At 44.7% G+C, this 20282-nt stretch overlaps 1 protein-coding gene across 3 annotated transcripts; it reads left to right on the top strand.

Annotated features, from left to right (window-relative positions):
* Window positions 1-752: 752 nt before the first annotated feature.
* On the top strand, window positions 753-19334 carry mical1 (microtubule associated monooxygenase, calponin and LIM domain containing 1). Of its 3 annotated transcripts, none has more exons than XM_069526690.1 (24): window positions 753-906; window positions 3846-4161; window positions 5015-5222; window positions 5530-5637; window positions 5795-5890; window positions 6494-6649; window positions 7221-7321; window positions 7564-7815; window positions 8511-8626; window positions 9745-9871; window positions 10507-10585; window positions 10671-10818; window positions 11301-11503; window positions 12730-12836; window positions 13049-13111; window positions 13235-13472; window positions 14183-14250; window positions 15013-15820; window positions 15905-16020; window positions 16107-16214; window positions 16336-16429; window positions 16633-16726; window positions 17006-17079; window positions 17968-19334. In XM_069526690.1, exons 2-24 carry the CDS (start codon window positions 3904-3906, stop codon window positions 18159-18161), a joined length of 3816 nt encoding a protein of 1271 aa, XP_069382791.1. In that variant the 5' UTR covers window positions 753-906; window positions 3846-3903; the 3' UTR covers window positions 18162-19334. The 3 variants fall into 3 exon arrangements, with proteins under 3 accessions (XP_069382791.1, XP_069382793.1, XP_069382792.1); XM_069526692.1 differs by lacking the exon at window positions 753-906 and adding an exon at window positions 2655-2885; XM_069526691.1 differs by lacking the exon at window positions 753-906 and adding an exon at window positions 2737-2891.
* Window positions 19335-20282: the final 948 nt, after the last annotated feature.

Raw genomic sequence — 20282 nt, forward strand, 5'->3', positions numbered from 1 at the left:
TCTCGTTTTTTGAGTTGATGAATCATGTTCCTGTAACTCAGGACCTTTCACTGTTTGGTTTGTCTGCTCGTGTTGTAAATCAATAAGACTGTGATCAAAGTTCATAACCACAACTGGTCACACCTTCATCATTTCATCGGTTCTGCACGTTATACATGATCATGTGACATTTGAATATCCCTGCAATACAAGAACCTCTGTTCGACCATTCTGGTTATTTAAAAACTATGTATAACAATATATCACTAACTGACTAATATATACTCAATATATTTGCAAGTGAAATAATTTACTCAAGTTAGAAGACAGGTGGAAATACCACCATTTAATTAAGCCCAGTGTTTCAAAGTATAATATTCAGTAAAAGTACTTAATAATATAATACTTCACCAAAACTTTACACCGTTGATTCCATCTAGGTTTTTACAGATGTATTTTATCTGATATCATTACCTGATGTATGAAACATGTCATTCTTAAAAACATGTTGTCTGTTATGGCTGTAATATGAATAATAGGATCAATAATAATAATACTAATACAAATAAGAGTAGGACTAATAATCCAAATAATCAATTATAGGTAATAGTGTCAAAAATATATATATAAATATATTATATTGTATTATTAAATTAATAATCATTAAAATAAAGTAGTAGTACACACACACACACACACACACACACACACACACACACACACACACACACACACACACACCTGCCCTCCCCTCCCCTCGTCACGTGCGCCGCTCTCGCGCTGCGCGTTGGACCAGAAAGTCCCGGAAGCGGCTGAGAGTTGGTCTCGCGCGCCGTAGACCCGCAGGTGAAGCAGCGCGTGACTCTTCTCGTCTGTAAACACAGGAGGACTCACCGTGGACCCGGACACAGCTGGAACCCACGAGAGGTAAAGTCCGTGTGTCTCCACTCAGATGATGTTTGTGGTGCAGGTTTGTGTTGAAGTTGTTTCTGCTCTCAGTTCCTCCATTGTTTAAAACGCACCCCTGTGTGTGTGTGTGTGTGTGTGTGTGTGTGTGTGTGTGTGTGTGTGTGTGTGATGATCAGCACCACATCTTCCTCATCATGTCTCAGCTTCCTATCATTGTGATCTCCCACATGTTGTAAAGGTCTGTTAGAGACAGACAAGTCCAGGAAGTTACTTCTCTTTCTTTTTTCTGTCCCCTCTTCCCTCCATCACTCTGTGTGTGTGTGTGTGTGTGTGTGTGTGTGTGTGTGTGTGTGTGTGTGTGTGTCTGGCTGGAGATCAGTGTTCACATGTTAATAATTAGTTGGGTCAGTCCCATCGATGAACCCGAGGCTCTGAGGGGAATCTGCTGAATTCAACTTTCAGTCCTGGTGGTTTCTGTTTGATCCTGTTCAACACATTCCTGCTGCAGCTTGTCTGCCCCTGCTCATCCTCCTCCTCTTGCTTAACGACACTCTGATGATGTTGACTCTGTGTGTGTGTCTGTGTGACGACGTTCAATAAGTACGACCATGTTGTTTTTACCACTTGTGTTCCAACCACTGGAGACTAGTTTGTACTGTTGTGTGTTTTTTTTTCAAGCTGGTTCACACAGAAAATATAGCCTGGGTATAAATACATCACTGTACCAATACGGCCACTTCCTTCAGAGCGAGATGAAAGTGTCGGGGTGGTCGTCTGAGGTATTTTTAGTTTTTCAGTAGACAGCTTGTCATGTGTTCACAGGCCTCCTCATACTTGATAAATGATTTCTTATCGCTGGCTCCATTTACAGCCCAGTTAGGAGACTTTTACCTCGACGCAAGTTTGGATTAATGATTTCAACGATGGGACAAATGTTGGACTTGAATCATTATATATATATACACTGGTGCGTTTTATATATATATATATATATATATATATATATATATATATATATATATATATATATATATACTGTATATAACGCACCAGTGTATATATATACATATAAAAGCAGAATGACTCAGTAGAGCCAAACCTCTGCAGAGGCTTAAATTCAAGAAACGGTTCCCTAGATGATCAAGATCTGTCAATTATTGTCGGGGAAAATGTCTTTAAAAAAAATCTAATAAGTTCTTGCATCCAGACCAAAAAGTTCAAAGCCACTGAACGTAAACGTTTGTGTATTATCATAAAAAGTATTTATATGTCAGGGATGAAAACAAAACGTCATGGGAGGAGGTAATGATCTGAATTTCTACATGTCTCTATTTTAGCTCGTTAGATATGTTGCTAGCATCAACGATGGATTGAGTTCACCCGAGCGTCAGCGTTTATTGTCGGAGCCATTGTCTCAGGTCGTTGCCATTTGGGTTTCCATGGAGATTCATCAAACACACCTCCTGAGTCGCTGCATGTGGGTTTAACGCAGGTTATAATTTAAACAATCAGAACCATATACAACAGGATGAAAAACAGAAAACGGGGGAAAGAGGGAAGATTTTCAGCTTCTTTTTCATTGAACATCTACAAACAACGTTAGCTTGGTAAATGCGAGGGAGGAATGTTGGACTTAATAACAGTTTCGATGCAGTTTCCATCATGTTCACACTTACACACACACACACACACACACATGCAAGCAGAGTCATGCAAACACACGTTGCAGCGGCGTGCGACTGTAATTATAGACTGCGTCTCAGATGAAGTGCAAAAGCTGCAGCATGAGCAGCAGAGGGGAGCTGCGGTTAGTGTTCGGCTGTCATCAGGAAGCGATTACATTGTTACAGGAAATGTCAGCGACAGCACAACGCACACATTTCACACTGACACGCCGTGTGAGTGTCTGAGCGTCTCTTGTGTTGCGGCCGCTGAGGTGTTAGAACACGGTGAATATACAGCGTGGTGCTAAAGTCTGAGACTGTTGACATCTGGAGGTGTGTGTAAGTCTTTGTGTGTCCTTAAGTCTTTGAACAGAGCTGTTATTGTGGTAATGTTGATTTAAAGATTAGACTTTAAACTGTCTCTGACACATTAGAACAGTTCGACTGTGGATTTACAAAAAAATGTTGTTCCATCCCCTGGTTGCATGTATCAAAGTACATTTACTTTGTTGCTACACTTGGGTACATTTTAAGTACATTTTAATGTATTTGTACATTTATTATCTGTACTCCATACTGCACTGTATTTTATTTGTATAATCCGTATCCACATATCCCAGTTTGCTTCATAACAAGGTGCGACATCTTGGGCTCCGCCTCCTGAATCTCTATCATATTCAACACATTGAGCATCAGCTCTCTGCGTACGTTTGTCTACGAGATATTTTTAATTAATTAATTGGCCAGTCGTCTTAATCGAATCACCCAGCAGATCGTTTTGTGTCTGAAGTGATACACGACAGTTGTTTCAGCCCAAACATGTGGAAAAAGTTTCTCACTGTTGCTTCCAGCCATGTGTTTTTTGTTAAACTGTCTGGCCGACTGAAGCAAACGACAGACGCACGTCCCGAGGCAGTGTGCGAGAGTGACTCATCAGCTGTGAGCGGGCGGCTGGCTCGTAAAGCAGAAAAGATAACACGAGTCTCAGACATCACAATGGGGGAAGTTGGTAATGACTCAGCCAACCAGGTGACCTGAAGTCTCCAACATACATCAGGACTATAATTAGAGAGCACGAGGAAGAGATCAAGCGCAGCACCGTAGGTAGAAGACTCACAGGACTGGACCACCTCTAGAAATGACGACAGCAGGAACAACAAGTAGATTAGATTAGATTCAACTTTACTGTCATTGCACATGTCACAAGTACAAAGCAACGAAATGCAGTAAAGCTTCCCCATTTCCACAGAGTATCACATCTCTAATATTATGATTTAACCTCCTCTCCCACAGTTAAGGTACAAACCCAGAGACCGACGGACCCCCCCCCGTCCACTGTCCCTCCTCCACCATGGCGAGCCAGGACCCTGTCAACCCTTCACATGCAACGTTTGACCTCTTCGTCAAAGCCCAGACCTGTAAGGACGTGAGGCACCACTTTGCTGAGCTCTGCAAGCAGCTGGACGTCAACCCCAGAGACTTCAGGACCTTCTACATCAGTTTAAAGGAGAGGCTGAATTACTGGAAGGCCAAAGCTCTGTGGACAAAGCTGGACAAGAGGGCGTCTCACGCAGATTACCAGCAGGGAAAAGCCTGCACCCAAAACAAGGTAACGGGAAAAACACAGAGTCTCTAATGTTTTATGTTATTTTCCAGAAGTAGAATTCAAACCTTTACTTTTTGCCTTTTTAGTTTGAAAATATTCGACTTAAATCATCTTATTTTCATGAAGATTTAACTTTTCCTGAAGGTTTTACTGAATTTTGACGACATAAAAGTAAAACATGCAATATAAAGGAAATCTAAAAATCTAGATAGAATAAAATAATATATTCAGTGTAACCAGGTTGCACATTGAATTGCACAGTCACAAATTAGTATCACTCAGTTAAACGAGTTAAACCTGATTGAGTTTTGGATTGAGTCACTGTACCTCAGCTGAAAAAAGTCTGCGCTCCTTATGAAAGCACATTTAAATCCACTAGAGCCACATTATTTATTTGGATCTGCCCAAGAATGCACAAACCTACTGACACCGACCCCCTAAGATACCAGAGAACATGTTGTTTCGGATCTGCCCCCGATTTGCAGCAGATTTGAATTAGTTCTTCTCAGAGCTAAACCACATCCTTCCACGGAGTTTCATAGAAACCCGTTGGGTAGTTTTTGCATAAACTTGCAAACACAAAAGAAACATAAAAGCCTGTGTATCATTTTTTGTGTTTTTTTTGCTGCTGGTCAGATTTAGATACATTTTCATCATTTTTAAATTATCATTTTCCTTTGGAGGCCGTTCCTGCGTTAATTTGTTTTACCGTCACTCAATATTAAGCCTTTTTTTAGAATCCTGAGTCATCCCATGGCTCCAGTTTCTCTTCAGTCTCATTGCCCCGCAGGAGGATATAAAAACATTTTGTCATTCTCCGACTGGCATCGTTTCATGTCCTCCTCCTCTCCCTCAGTGTCTCGTGTTGGGTGCCGGACCATGTGGGCTGAGGACGGCCATCGAGCTGTCCCTGCTCGGGGCTCAGGTGGTGGTGCTGGAGAAGAGAGAGTCGTTCACCAGGAACAATGTTCTCCACCTGTGGCCCTTCACCATCTACGACCTCCGCGGGCTCGGAGCCAAGAAGTTCTACGGCAAATTCTGCACCGGCTCTCTGGATCACATCAGTGCGTGACTAATGACGCTGCTTTATGGACTGTTCTGTTCTGTCAGCCGGCTCCGGGGGCCGCTCAGAGAAACGATCAGTTGATTAATGATTGTTCCATTAGCTGATTAATCCTGAAAATGTATCTCCAACTTTTCTGCCACTTCTATTTTAATGGCAGCATGTACGTGTCTGACAGAGGCGGCGGTTTTTAGAGAATGAGGAATATTAATTTATGTACACGTGTCATGTTAAATAGTTTAGGGAATTTATAAGAAACTAAACCTTATTGCATTAACATGATCCCACCTCATCATGTGTGTTTTCAGGCATCCGTCAGCTGCAGTTGGTTTTATTGAAGGTGTCCCTGCTGCTCGGGGTGGAGGTGCACACTGGAGTGGAGTTCCACGGCTTGATTGAGCCCTCAGGGGAAAACGGTACTTGACATTTCCAAACCAGCGATCCCTCTCCACACTCGTTCTGCTCAGGACATCATCATCATCAGCAGTTGTTGTTCCTGTGGAAAGCTCTGATATGTTGTCATAAAACCCGCTCAGGTGCAGGAGACATTAAAGATTGTTGTGTTTCTGACAGGTTGGATGGCCAAGCTGCAGCCTGCGTCTCATCCTGCTGCAACCTTCCAGTTCGACGTCTTCATCTCTGCAGGAGGAGGCAGATTTGTCCCTGATGGTGAGACAAAAAGAATGTCTCAGTTTCTTCTGTTGTGATTCCAAAACCAGAAATACCTCTGATGCTGCTGAAAATCTCGGGCGGGGCATTGGCAGTTTCACAAATCTAAATACCGATCAGACTTCCTGGAAATCGCTTTTTCTCCGCCGCCAAAACAAAAACATTCTGCAGATCCGGTTAAAAAGTAATAGTGAAATAAAGAAGTGGTAAACACGCTTATTTTTCATCCGAACCAAGTGGGTGTGTGGAGACATTCTAGATTTTTGTTAAGTTATTTACAGGTTCATAAAAAGTAAAGCACGTAATGGAAATAAGTATAAAAGTGAAGTCCTTACTATGAAAATGCAAGTTATTAAAATACTGATCTGACGTCTTTGAAGTATATTCGTTTCACTTAGATAAATCTGTGCTGTTTTTAGAGCAGCGAAGAAGAGGAAGTGTCTTCCGGCCACAAACTGTCATGCTTGAGGGTCCTATAAGTAGAATGATGACACGTACAATATTCAGGACTTCAGTTTAACACTTCCTACAGGGTAAGCACCATACAACTCTTTTCTTATTCAATAAAGAGTTTCCTCTCTTTCTTCTTTCCCGAATTCTCAGGTTTTAAACACAAGGAGCTCAGAGGAAAGCTGGCTATCGGCATCACGGCCAACTTCATCAACAGCAACACGCCGGCCGAGGCCCAGGTGCCAGAGATCAGCGGCGTGGCGCGCATCTACAACCAGAAGTTCTTCCAGGATCTGCTCACGGAGACGGGTAGGAATCCACATCGGTAACATCTGCAGTCGTGTTGAACGAACGAGGACAAGTTGAAGTCATCCGCTTCAGATCGATGTGTTTTGATAACACAGCTTCCACTAAGTGAAACATGAATTACGAAGCAAATTCACTGAACCGTGACATTTTCTATTAGGAATACAGGAGTGCTTCCATTTGCGTTTGATTTTCGCCCTGTTGAGCCGCGCCGGACACGACCCCTCCAGGCAGGAAATGAGCGTTCACACTCTCGGGTTCAACGTGACGTGTTGTGTTCCAATCTTTGGCTAATTTCCTGTGACAGCGTCAACCCATGATGCACTTCTCCCCCCGAATCTGCTGCACTTTGATCCTGAAATAACTTTACAGGAATCACGACTGACCTTTATAACCCCGATCATTTGAATTAGTTTTCCTTTCACTCTCGTCCTCGCTGCTCATACACCAATCTACGCCCCATCGTAAAACCAGTAAAACCAGTAGATGAATAAATGAAAACAGGTCAAATGAATTGGCAATAAAGCTGCAAATCGTCTCTCCTCCTCTGCTCTCTTTATTTTTTCCATTCCAGGCATTGATCTGGAGAACATCGTCTACTACAAAGACGACACCCACTACTTTGTCATGACTGCCAAGAAGAAGAGCCTGCTGAAGAAGGGGGTCATTAAACAGGTGAGAACAACACATCCATTACCGAGGAAAAAAGTGTGGCTCTTATTGGCTCCCGCTGCATCACTCATATTGAAAAAAGAAACAAACTAGATGGATGGAACGGCCACGCGGGAGCTCGGAGTGCGAAGAGACAAACCGTCCATCAGCTCCTCTGTCTCTGTCCGCAGCCGAGGCCCAACAAAACAAACCAAGCGTAAGACGTTGTCACTCATCAGAAAGCACCTCTCGCTGTGTCTCTGCAGGACTTCAGTGACGCAGAGGAGCTGCTGGCTCCGGCGAACGTGGACAGGGAGGCTTTGAACCGTTACGCCCATGATGCGGCCCACTTCTCCACAGAACTGCCCGACCTCCATTTTGCTAAGAGCCCAGCGGGCAATCCGGACGTGGCCATGTTCGACTTCACCTGCATGCACCGCGCTGAGAACGCCTCCCTCGTCAGGGAGAGGAAGGGGAGGAAGCTGTTGATGGGGCTTGTGGGAGATTGTCTGGTGGAGGTAGGGGGGGGGGGGGCGACGTCTGTTTGTGATGTTGTGTTCTCTTCCTGTGTTGACGCTGCTTCAGAATTATTCCTCCTCAAAGAGGGAAGAGATTTTTATGAACAGACTTTAGTGCAGAGTGAAGTTAGAAAACTTTGTGTTCATCCTGCCTGGTTTATCTGCAGTGAAGAGTTTATAGCTCACGTACTTAATTACTTGTTTGGTTTTTTTTTTAATTCATGCATCACTTTTCAAAATAAAAGCTCTGTAATTCAGCTCAGTGTAAAGAATTGCAGCAACAAAACCACGAGATTTTACTCTGAAGACAAATTAACAAACAGGAAGCGTTTCTATGAATGTTGCGGCTCAGTCTGTGTCGATACGATGAAATAAAAAACAATCTGGTGGCGATTCTGAGCCGTGGTTTGACCCAGGTGTCAACCGCTGCTGTAGTTCATCTGAGGACCTAGGAGAAGACATGTTCAAGTCCCACTGCCCAGCACCAAACTCGACACTGCAGCGCTTCACGAGATGTCAGACAGATGTTTGTGGATTTATTCAGCAGATACAATACTCTTCTTGAATATAACGGCACGATATATAGATTTTTCTCTCAGCACGAGCAGCTCAGTCTGACTTCCAGTGTCCCTGCTGCTCCACTTAACGGTGAGATCGTCTCACTGTGTTCTCTCTCTCTCTTTTTCTCTCTGCAGCCTTTCTGGCCTCTGGGAACAGGCATAGCTCGTGGCTTCCTGGCTGCTTTTGACACCGCGTGGATGGTGAGAAGCTGGGGAATGAGAGTCCCACACCTCAAGGTCCTGGCTGAGCGGTGAGCAAGTTTCACTCGACCGTGCACAATGCAGACGGATCGGGTTTCGTGAGGAACGCAGCAGGTTTCGTGATGTAGCCGCAGCCTCCTTCTCACCACCTACACTGACTGCTGCTGCTGCTAACTCAATAAATGAGCCACTAACCGAGAGATGAAAACTAATTTATTCACGTTGGCCTGTTTCTCATTTTGTGCGATGTAGCGTTAAAAAACCGGATATTTTAATTCGTATGGAGCAGTATGGAGAGGTGCTTGTACTAAATAAACTTTACTTACTTTACGAGAAGAAGTGAAAGTATTCTCATCAGTTTTCTGTACAGTGAAATTCTCATGTTGTGTTATTAGTACTGGGGTTTGGCTGAAGTATAACTGAAGTAAGGATTTGGACAGATTCGTTTTTCAGGTATGTTTTTTGCAGAAGAACCAACTTCAACAATCTGAATTTAAGGCCTTAAAAAGTCATAAATATGTTTAGGTATGTTTTTAACGTTCATCTGAAGCTGCGTCTGTTTTAGAGGCACACATCATAGTTTTTAGCGTCTCCGTGTTCTGTAGTTCTTTCTCAACCATACGCTGTAATTAAACTACACACGAGAGCAACATGGAGCTGATAACTAACTCATTTATCTCAGTCCACTCAGCTTGTCTGTGGGAACGGCGATGGAAATTAATAAAAAGCTTAAATTCAACTTGTTACCTTGAAGACTATTAACATAAAGTGCCAAAATGAATCAGTGTCTCTGTGGATCTCCTCATCAGCAACACCTCCCACCCTGAGATAATTAATTTGATGAATAGTTGTTTTGATTGCATGGCCATTAAAAGTATTCCAGCATAGTTCCCTGATGTGACTCTGGGCTTCTGGCGTTTGAAAAAATAAATGTCTACGTGTAAAAACATGAAAATTTTAAGCTTACGATATTTAACTTGACAAAACCAGTCTGTCAGTTTTACTTCAGTTCTCTTTATCTTGTGTGAAATCAGAAACATGAGCCAATTGAGTAATCTCAGAACTCATCAAGTTACACAATCCCGTCCTCGACTGTGAGTGATGATTAATGGTTGATCTGCAGCTGTGCCTGGATCCTACTTCATGTTTCCATTTCTTAACTGTGCAGAGAAAGCGTTTACCAGCTCCTGTCGCAGACCACGCCGGAAAACACCAGCAAAAACTACGCTGGGTACAGCATCAACCCCAAAACACGTTACCAGAGGATCAACCTCTCCTCCATCCACGCCGGCCAGGTCAGGACTGTCATCCCTTATTTACCCAACAGAGATTTGAATCACCACACAAGCTCAGCTCAGACCTCTGTCTCCTTGTGAAACCACATTCACTTTGATCCAGATTTTTATTTGGATCTGCACCAAAGTCACACACTCATAAAATGCCAGATTGATCCATGAATAACATTTTGAGGAATAAATGAAAATGTGTTTGTCCTTGGGGTCATGACCCACCCGTCCACAAAATCCATGGAAATCTGATGAGTGGTTTGTGAGTAATGCTGCCAACTATCAAACAAATAAACTCGTGCAGATTAAAACATGTCCTCCTTGGAGTGGCAGATTCAGACTTTTAGCTGCTGAGGAAATACGTTTTCGTCTTATGTGAATCACGTCTCATTCTCTTCTTGTATGATCCTGTTCATTAGCTGTTTCTTTTACTCGGGATTGTTTAATTTGTTGACAACAAATTTAAACAACCAGGTATTTATCACATCCTTGCCTCGATATTAATTCGCAATTATGACAGTAATCGATTTTTTATAGGACTTATAAAACCTGCTGTTTGTTGAACTCTGAGCTGGGGGACAGTTTATTTTAATCAGCTTGTGCTCTCTGAATATCTTGACTAATCTACCTATCGCTTAATTTAGGTGCAGCACCTTTACGATGTGGATAAATCCCAACCATCGAGCAAGAAGCAGATGGACAAGTCTTCTTTCATGCGTCACGGTCAGCTGGTCTTCGTGGTGTTTACTCATTTTTTATATGAGTGTGAAAAAAGGGTCTTATAGAATGTCTGCGTTTGTATTTTCAGATTCAATCCACGGTTTTGAGGAGTTGTTGAAATGGTGCCAGACTCACACGGCCGGTTATGAGCACGTGAAGGTGAAAGATTTCACTCAGTCCTGGAGGTCCGGCCTGGCTCTGTGCGCTCTCATCCATCACTTCAGACCCGAGCTCATGTGAGTCGCTGCCCTGACGTGAGCTGACGACACGGCCAATGAGACACGATGCCGCTTGGTCCCTTTCAAATTACACACATTTATAGAAATCAGTCCTTTAAATATGTCTGATTCATCAAAATCCTTTAATTACTTCACTGGGAAATACAAGAAAATATCTAAAAAACATTCTCACAATGTTAAAAGAGTGAAAATAATGTTCCGGGATCCACCCCCTCATCTAAGTCCGCACCTGAATTGAATGAGTTCACACCACATCCTTTCCACCAAGTACTTTTTGAATAAACAGACACACAAACGGACAGTGGTGAAAACCCCCTTGGTGGAGGTTCATGTGTGTTTTCCATTGCGAGTAAAAACATTTTTCCGTTGTGATTTCAATATTTAGTTCCCTCTTGTGTTTTTGCCTCGGATGTAAACACACGAGGAAGCGTCACAGTCTGCATCCTGACATAGCCGCTTCCTTCTGATTTCCTCCACAGTGACATGAGCTCCCTGGATGAGTCCAGAGCTGCTCACAACAACCAGCTGGCCTGCAGCGTCCTGGAGAGTGAGCTGGGCGTCCCTCCCGTCATGTCTGCCAGCGACTTGGCCAACAGCAATCAGATAGACAAGTTATCCATGGTGCTCTACCTCACCCAGGTGAAGAACGCCTTCACCGTGCCAGCGAAGGATAAAACTCTGGGTATGTGTTACAAAGACAAAACCAGAGCAACCATTTCCTCCTTTTTTGAGAGCTTCCTTTACGTGGCTCCCCGCAGCGCTGACATAACGCGATGCATGCTGGTTAGAGATTTGGTCCGACTTTAACGAGCGCTGCAAAACCCGACCGTGTCACGGGATCTTAAAGCATCGCTGCAGTTGTTCCTCTCCAGCTGCAGCTCGGAACTGTGACGACGCAGCTCTGCTCTGATTGGCTGAGTCACCTATTTAACAAGGGGCGGGCATTAATCACAGTATTAATAATGGACCGAATCAAAACAAACACGTTGATTCACAAACAGAACTGAATTATTAATCACCAATTAAAACAATTTTAATGACGTTTAAATTTCTGCTGTGTTTCTAGTGGCGACGGCAGCATTGATCTTACATAACTCGGTTGCTAGGACACTGCGTGGCATTAACGCCGCCTTTAAAGATGTCAGGTGTCCTCCCACTGAAGTGAGAAGTGAGCAAATCACAGCTGTCTCTTTAAGAGCCCGTTACCCAGAATTCATTGGACTTGAGTGGCCAGTGCCGTGCACAGATCCAGCCTCTGCTGGTGGAGCTGCTCTCCTGCACTACAGCAGAGCAGGCAGTCACCGTGCGGAGCTGGCTTATCAGGGTCTGATGGGACTGGCGTCTCTTGAAAGGGATCTGCTATTCCTGCACCGGAGGAGGATTTGCTCTCGGCGTCTTGCGGCAGAGGTATTGATTCCACGGCCGCGTTGAGGCGTGAGGAGTTTGTGCAGCGTAAATGTGCAGCCCAGCGTTTGGAGGAAGCAGCTGAAGTGGGTGTGATGCACTGTACGCTGTGTGATGCTGTGCTGCTCTGCACGGGATCCGCTGACTGATGTGCAGGCAGGAGGGAGCTGTCTGTCTCTGGTTACCTGATCTGACTGAGTGGAAGAGTGGGAGTGTTGGTCAGAGCAGCAGCTGAGGAGTTTTTTTTATGTGGTTTTGAGTTCAATTCAGCTTCTGCTGCTGTGGGGCTGCAGAAAATACAAATGAGATTTATTTACATGTGTGTCCAACAGGGAAAGATGAACCTGGGAGATACGATTAGAATATCTCAGGCAGCTGTTTGCACAGCTGTAAATAGGCCAGTGGCGATGCTCACATGTCTGCAGGATGTCTGTCTCTACTTTAATGTGAAGATGAAACTGAATTTTGATGCGAGTGACATTCTTTTATTTTCTATGGCGACAGACCCTGCACGCTTCCTGCCGTCTTCCAAATCTCTGAGTCTCTCCCGGACGCAGTCGGCCGTCTTTTTCCTGAGCAAGCTGAAGCACAACTCTCTGCAAAGACGCAAGGTACGCCCACTGTGACCGGAGTTCACTGTTTACACAGCAAATAAGAAGATAAAGATGTTTTTCAAACACTGTGGCACGTCGGCTGGAGTTCACGTCTGGGGCCTCGTTGTGTGTTCTCCGTAACTCCCGTGTCTGTTTGGGTTTGTGGCTCCAGATTAAACACATAACTAGGTCATGCGGTAGTAAATAGTTGTTGTGCTTGTTCTCTGCAGGAGAAGCTGGCAGCAGACAAACCAACAAGAGAGAGCAACAGAAGGATGGGAGATGAGGACAGTGTGAGTTTTGTTCTGCTGCTCCAAATTCAGCTGTGGCAGCTTTCTCCTGATTCTTCTCTTCTTGTGTTTTGCTAATTTTGTTTTGCTGGGTTTCATTTCCGGCCTTGTGATCTTTTCCCGCAGACGTTGGTGCCTGCCGTGTCCCCTGAGCTCAGTCCCACGCCTGCTCCCGCTCCTGCTCCCGAGCCTGGTGCCGGTGTGTCGATGACGAACAGTGACGAGTGTTACTTCTGTGGTCAAAGGGTTTACGTGCTGGAGCGCATCAGTGCCGAGGGCAAGTTCTTCCACCGGAGCTGCTTCACCTGCCACCAGTGCAGCATCACCCTCCGACTGGGGGGGTACACCTTCGACCAGGCTACAGGTAGAGACTCGTATTTATTCAGTAACACAACAACCTTTCAGTTTGTCGCCTGAACTGTCAGAGTGTCTGTGTTTGGTGTGATTTCTTGTAGCCGCTTGTTTGGCCTCACGATACAATAAAATACCACACGTGATTACTGTAATATCGCGATTCTGCGATCATCGATGTATTGCAAGAAAATTACGTAGCGATACATCATGATATCTGTCCAACTGAAGACGGAAAAAACAAAATGTCCCTGAAGAGGTGAAGTGCAGGATTTGTGTATTTGTTCATCGTGCTGTCAGTTTCACAGTTTGATTAAAAACTAAGATGAACTAATGCACATATCTTAGTGTCTGTTTAGACTGTTTACATGTGGCATCGTTCAAATGTAAAATAACCACTGTACTATACTACACAAGCTAAATATTTGTTACCAGCATATCGATAATCGTATATCTCATTTACAAGTAGTGAAGCTGATAAAATGAACAGGTTTCTGGATTCTTACACAGAATCACTTGTATTTCTTGTATTTCCACCTAAGCGTCCTCAGAGCCAGAATAATTTCTGCCGCCCCCTTTATTTATTTATGTTTGTGCAATTAATAATTTCAGACCCTTTTTAAGTGGGCTCCCGTTTCTACTAACAAGAGATTAATCATTTAAGAAAACTTGCCTCTGACTTTTCAACTCCTCTCATTGTCTCGGTCTGTGACGTCCCCTCAGGGAGGTTTTACTGTGAGCTGCACGCTGAAGATCTGGAGCTGGTGAACGGGGCTGAACCATCTTGTAAGGTGGGTCACTGAGCAGAAAACCCTTCTGCTGCCGCTGATGACTCCAGACTGCATGTTGACTCCTCGTGTTCACAATGCTCATGTTACACAATCTGCCGGTTGCACGACGTATCATCCCGCTGGCGCCTGGTCCGATGTCAGGGGCCTGCAGGGCTCACTCCATCACAGCCGCCGTGCATCGCTATAATGAGAATGTGTTGTTTCGGAGCGTGCGTCGTCTGTGGATGAGTTTGTTTTAGTGATTTGTGGTTTTTCTTTTCTTTAAAAACTTTTATTATTGTGGCTCATCAACAATCTTCCATCCTTTTTATTTTCATAAACATATCGTTGGGTTCATCAAGTAAAACCCACCCCTCCTCTTCTCTGTGACAGAACCATACATTTCACAAAAGCAGCAAATTGACCTCATACTTTTTTAATATAATATTGTTTCCCCTGTACATAAATCACTTTTTCTAGAGGAACTGTTCTTCAGCTGTGCAGGAGACATGTATCTATCATTTATTTATTTTTGGCAAGTATATAGTTGTTTGTGTTTAGTTCGGAAGTAAAAATACAACAGTCTTTTAAATAATCCTTTCTACATCTTCCTTAAATGATCTTGTTTTACTGCAGTGACAAACACAGCAAATCAAAGTCCCCTTTAGATATTCCGGGATGTTTCTATCATGATCATTTAATTTGACTGCAATGTTTTATGTTCTCGTTCAACAATCTTTATCAAGAATGAATTGATTCAATGTGGGATCTCTCTCTCTGCAGGACAGCAAAGGAGTGGACAAGGGGACAAACGATGAGAACGGTCTTTCCAGCGATGATTACACGCTGTCTCCATCGGACGAGGAGTATGAGCACACGTTGGACTGTGTCCCCTCTTCACGTGCAGCGTCGCACATCTGTGATGGGCAGGAGCAGCACAAACATGAATCCAAAGAAGAGTCCGGAGAAACTCCCGCGGATCCTCCATCTAAAGCCCAGGTAGCAGCTCCCGCCGAGGAGGAGTCAGAGGAGCGTCCGCCCGCTGCGCCCTGCCCCGTCCCCAAGCCCCGCCTCTCTCAGCAGACCACCCCGCAGCCCTCCCCTCCAATAGCGAAGCCTCGCACAGTCCACCTTTTAAACCCCTCAACTCCACAGAATCCCCCGTCTGCGCCCCCTGTGAAGGAGACCTCTAAGGCCGCACCCGACTTCCGACCGAAACAATCGCTGCGGAAGCTGCAGCTCACCGACGAGGAGAAAAGCCTGCTGGTGAATCTTCAAAGTTTTAGCGCAGACTCAGACTCTGAGACCCCCGGAGGATCCTCCTCCTGCTCCTCTTCCTCAGCGACGGCAGGAGGTCCGAGCCCTCCCAAACCAGGGGGCCTGGATGGGCAGGAAGAGGAGGGCTACTGGAGCAGCAGCACCACCGGCCACATGCGGGAGAAGAGGAATCGCCGCTGCTTCAAGAGGAAAGAGATGCCGGGAAGCGGCCAGAACAGAGTACGATCAAAGTTTTCCCCCTGGAATCTCTCTTCCCCGAGGATCAGCAGAGACACCCGGCTCAGTGTCCTCGTTAATCATCCAGGGAGAGCGGGTGAGTTGAGGACTTCCTTTTAATCCTGAGTGAAGATAGAATGGTTGCAGTGTTTTTGAGTCTCTCTGGGTTCTTCGTTCACAGAAACAACATTCAGACACGTGCACAGCACCTCAGAGGAGGGAGCCGATGGAGATGACGATGACGAGGACGAGGACGACATGTTTGAACGAGATGACATCGACTTGTATGATGAGAAGGTAAAAGAAGAGGAATGGATCTGATGTCATCTCACATTTTACCACGGTCACACTCACGACATTAACACGTCACCCTCTGCTCACAGACTCTGCCGTCGGACCCCGTCGAGGCCGAGAAGCTGGAGTTGAGGAAGATGAGGACGCTGGATCGACGAGCCAAGATGAGTGAATTGCAGCGATTGCGCAACGCACAGGTTGGTGTTCGGTTATGTAAATACATTAATGTTCTCGTTAAGGTTAACCTCTGACCCGCTGCAGTTTCACAATGAATCAAATGTTTGTTTACGCTCTCGGTCTTGTTTTTGTGGGTTACAGTCCATCCAGAGGAGACTGGAGGAGATCGAGGTGACCTTCAAGGATCTGGAGGATAAAGGTGTCGTGCTGGAGAGGACTCTGAGAGGCGAGGCTGGTGAGAGCCACACGTAAACAGCACATTCATGATTTCCAATCCCTGATATTATCAAGGGCCTTGTTTATTTCGGTTGACTGTGAAAGCCTCGGCTCCTGGAGGCCCTGAGGCCTCCTGCGTCATTTAAGTCACAAGTTAAACACACTGAATACACAATAAGGGCCGTGTCTTTCTACCGTTGATGTATTTTTTTCCTCTTCCAGGCAGCAGCGGCTCTCCCGACATGATCGAGCATTGGATCCAACTCGTGCACGAGAAGAACGCGCTGGTGTCTGAGGAGTCTGACCTCATGGTGGCGTGAGTGACTCACTTTGTAAATTCAAACAGTCGGTGCACAGTGAACTCCTCTCTCGTCACACCGGGAACACAACGCGGCTTTTGTGCGTGGTAGAAATGACACGGCGGCCAGAATGTCCACAACATCAGACATCCGCCTCAAAACACTGGGTTGTTTGTTCTCAGCTCGCGGTCGGACTGTATTTGCTGTACATCCTTTTTACGACGACTCGCTTCTAAAGCGAGCGGCCGTGTCGACGTGACTCAGCGGATGTCTGTTTTTGTTTTTTGTTCTCCCAGGTCTCGACAGCTGGAGCTGGAGGACAAGCAGAGCATGTTGGAGTTGGAGCTCAGGAAGTACATGGAGCTGAATGGTGTGTAGTTTTTCTGTGCGCTCATGAAAACACGAGTTGTCGACGCCTCTTGAAGAGACCTTTTGATTCCGCTGCAGTTAGAGAACTGAATACAGTCATTGTGCATTTTAAACATCACACTGTTTCCCTGAATATAACATGACCCTTGTCCATGGTGGTGTTATGTACAAGGGCTGTTTTTCAGAACCAACACCAGATAGTCTTTCCTTAATGAAGAGAGCACCGATGTAACACTGGCTCCTACAGAGAGTGTTGCATTATGGGATGATTGTGCATTTCCTCGAGTCTATTTATAGTTTGTCAGGTTCACATTTTTCAGTTTCAAACATTCAGACGCTCGTGTGGATATTTAGAGCCAGTTTAAGAGCTGAGGAATAAAATCCCTAATTCCTAATAAATCGCTATTTTCAAGTTACCGTCTCTTAAATCCCAAACTCCCTCAGTGTGATTAACTAAAGAGCCAAACCTCAGTGGAGTCACTTAAAAAAAAAAAAACACTTGATTTGATTAACTCAGACTGATTTAGCCTCATATTAACTGTTGGCCCCTTAAATTCAATCAAGTTGCATCTAATTGGACACTCGTAGATAAATACGTCAGATTTTTTTCCATCAAGATCCATTAATTCATTCTCAAAGTAACGACAGAAGAAAAAAAAACATCCTGGAACGGCACCAGCATTGAATCGGTTCTTTCCTGAGCGGTATCACATCCGACCACCTGGTTTAGTTTCAGTATCTGTGCAGCAGATTGTGAGTAATCCTGCTAAATGACAAACAAAGGAAGCGAACAGATGTGACAGACCCAGCCAGCGTGTTATCATTGTTGTCTTTACATCGTCATTCACGCGTGACTATTATAAATATGTTGCTTGTATTTGTCCGGCAGACAAGACGCCGGAGCTGGAGGCGGAGGAGGAGCGAGTCCTGCAGCAGATGATCGAGGTGGTGGACATGAGGGACTCTCTGGTGTCGTTTCTGGAAGAGAAGAGGCTGAAGGAGATGAGCGAGGAGCAGGAGGCCTTCTCCATTATGGAGGCCAGGCGGCACTCGAAGGCAGGAGCTCAGGTTCACTGGGCATAGGACTTCCACATGCACACGCACACACTCATATACAAACACACACACACACACACAAACACACACGTGCACATGCAGCATGGACCTGTGTGTACGCGGAAGTAGACGCACTCTTATCTGCTGACTTTAAACCTGAGATTAAACTTTTGCAAAGCCAAAGATGCTGCAGAATCGTTAGCGGACAGTAACCGACCACAGGCGCTTCCATGGCGATGAGGATAAAATCTTCAGGCCTCACAGGGACGAAGGCTGAATGAGAACACTCCGGCCCCTAGAGGGAGACATAACCCTGGAGATCTGAGAAAGTCCACACGCAGCTCTGCAGCTCAGCCCCCCCCCCCACCCGCCGCCAGCTTTGACGGCAGAGTCACAGCAACACAACACGTAGGGAGAAGGATGTTTAGTTTCTGCTGCACTGGTGAACAAACCTCCACGCAGCAGGTAATCGTTACCCAGCCGCGGACCTGGCCTGGTTTAGGTGTCGCAGACATGTGACTCGAGCAGCGTAGAATTACATCGGTGGAGAAACCTGCGGTGCCTGAGAGCCTGATCTGTAAAACACAGGGTTACTGGGGTTTTTAAAACAATGTGATGTTCCTGTACTGTTGTAAACACAGATATAATATACAGTACATATCATACTTCTATTATTATTTGGTATATTGAATAGAAATATGATTAAGGTTAAAAAAAAAAAAAAAAACTAAGAGTTTACAGTTTAAATATTAGAATTATCAAAAGTAAAATCCAATTATTCATTATTTTTGTTTCTTATTTTTTGAAAGTTTCTGAATTGTGTAGCACATCCTGCCGTTCACCACGTCGTTCCACTCAGGGGTCGCTGGTTCTGTCCTCTGGGATCAGAGTTTGGGGTTTTCACAGATGGACTTGCACTCTGCTGATTTTGAAATGTTCCGGCAGGTGGTGGTGTGTTACACGGACACAGGCGGACTGTCGGTGAACGTAAAGGAGACGAAACTGGTTCATCTATTTATAAATTCTATCATTTATCATTTGCAGGTGTTTCTGTTCGTGCGCTGGCAGAAGAGCCACGATCGAGACGCAGCCACTTTGTTGTTAGTTAAAAAGGAGCCTTATGTATTTATCGCTCTGCTGCCATTTTTGTGCCACCTGGGCAGCACTTCACGTTATATGAAATAAAGATCACGCACTTTGCTGCTTTTAGTTTTTTTTCATGTCTCTGATCATACGTTTGAAGACCTCTGGTGTTTCCAGGTGTTGACGGAGTGGACGTGTCCTGCAGGACGGATGTCCCTCAGGTTAGAATCAAACCATAAAACAAGAACACAGGAGAAACTCATCAGAGGTGGAAGAAATACTCAGAGTATTTAAATACTCTGTTTTTATTTGGATTAAACTCACACAGGCAAAGAAACACAGATGAGACATTAGCTCGTTGGCAGAGGTAACAGTACAACTCATTTTGTACTTGTACTTTATGTTTTAAGTACATTTTGCTCACATTACTCATGAGTTGGTGGTAGAATATCATAACGTGTTATTATACCTCCACAGAGAAGGTTGTGATTCTGTAAATCATAAAGCAGTTTGCTGTGTTAGTGTTTAAACCTGTGTGATGTACAGTTTCCCTAAAGTCGTGAAAACAAAACACACGGACAACGCATCTTTCCAATCAGCGTCTCTACCTCTCACATTAAAAGTGAACTTCATGGTGTTTCGTCATTTGAAGTAATAGACGCAGTAAAAGTACAACACTGTAATTGCAGGTTGCAGGATTTCTGACCCCCTCTGCTGCTGTTGTGCAGGTTAACATCCATCGTGTTGTTCTCCGCAGCCCCGACTACTTCTCTCCTGATTGTAAAAGACTTCAGCTCGTTCTGGCTTCTTACAAATTATACCTCAGATGGGAGATGACCATGACAACCCGCTGAACCCGTAACCATGACAACACGATGAGAAAGTCTAGCTGCTGATATTCTTCACAGGTTTTTTATTTATTTTTTTTATTTTTTGTTATTGGCCTCCAGGACCCGCCTGCATCGCTGCAGCTTTGGATTTGAATTATTTGTGGATGATTATAATTTTTTGCCAGGGTCTGCAGGTTTGGTGTGTGTGCAGTAAATACACCATCAGAGGAGCCGT

This window comes from Paralichthys olivaceus, chromosome 6, assembly GCF_024713975.1.
Source record: "Paralichthys olivaceus isolate ysfri-2021 chromosome 6, ASM2471397v2, whole genome shotgun sequence".
In the NCBI taxonomy this organism is placed as follows: domain Eukaryota; kingdom Metazoa; phylum Chordata; class Actinopteri; order Pleuronectiformes; family Paralichthyidae; genus Paralichthys; species Paralichthys olivaceus.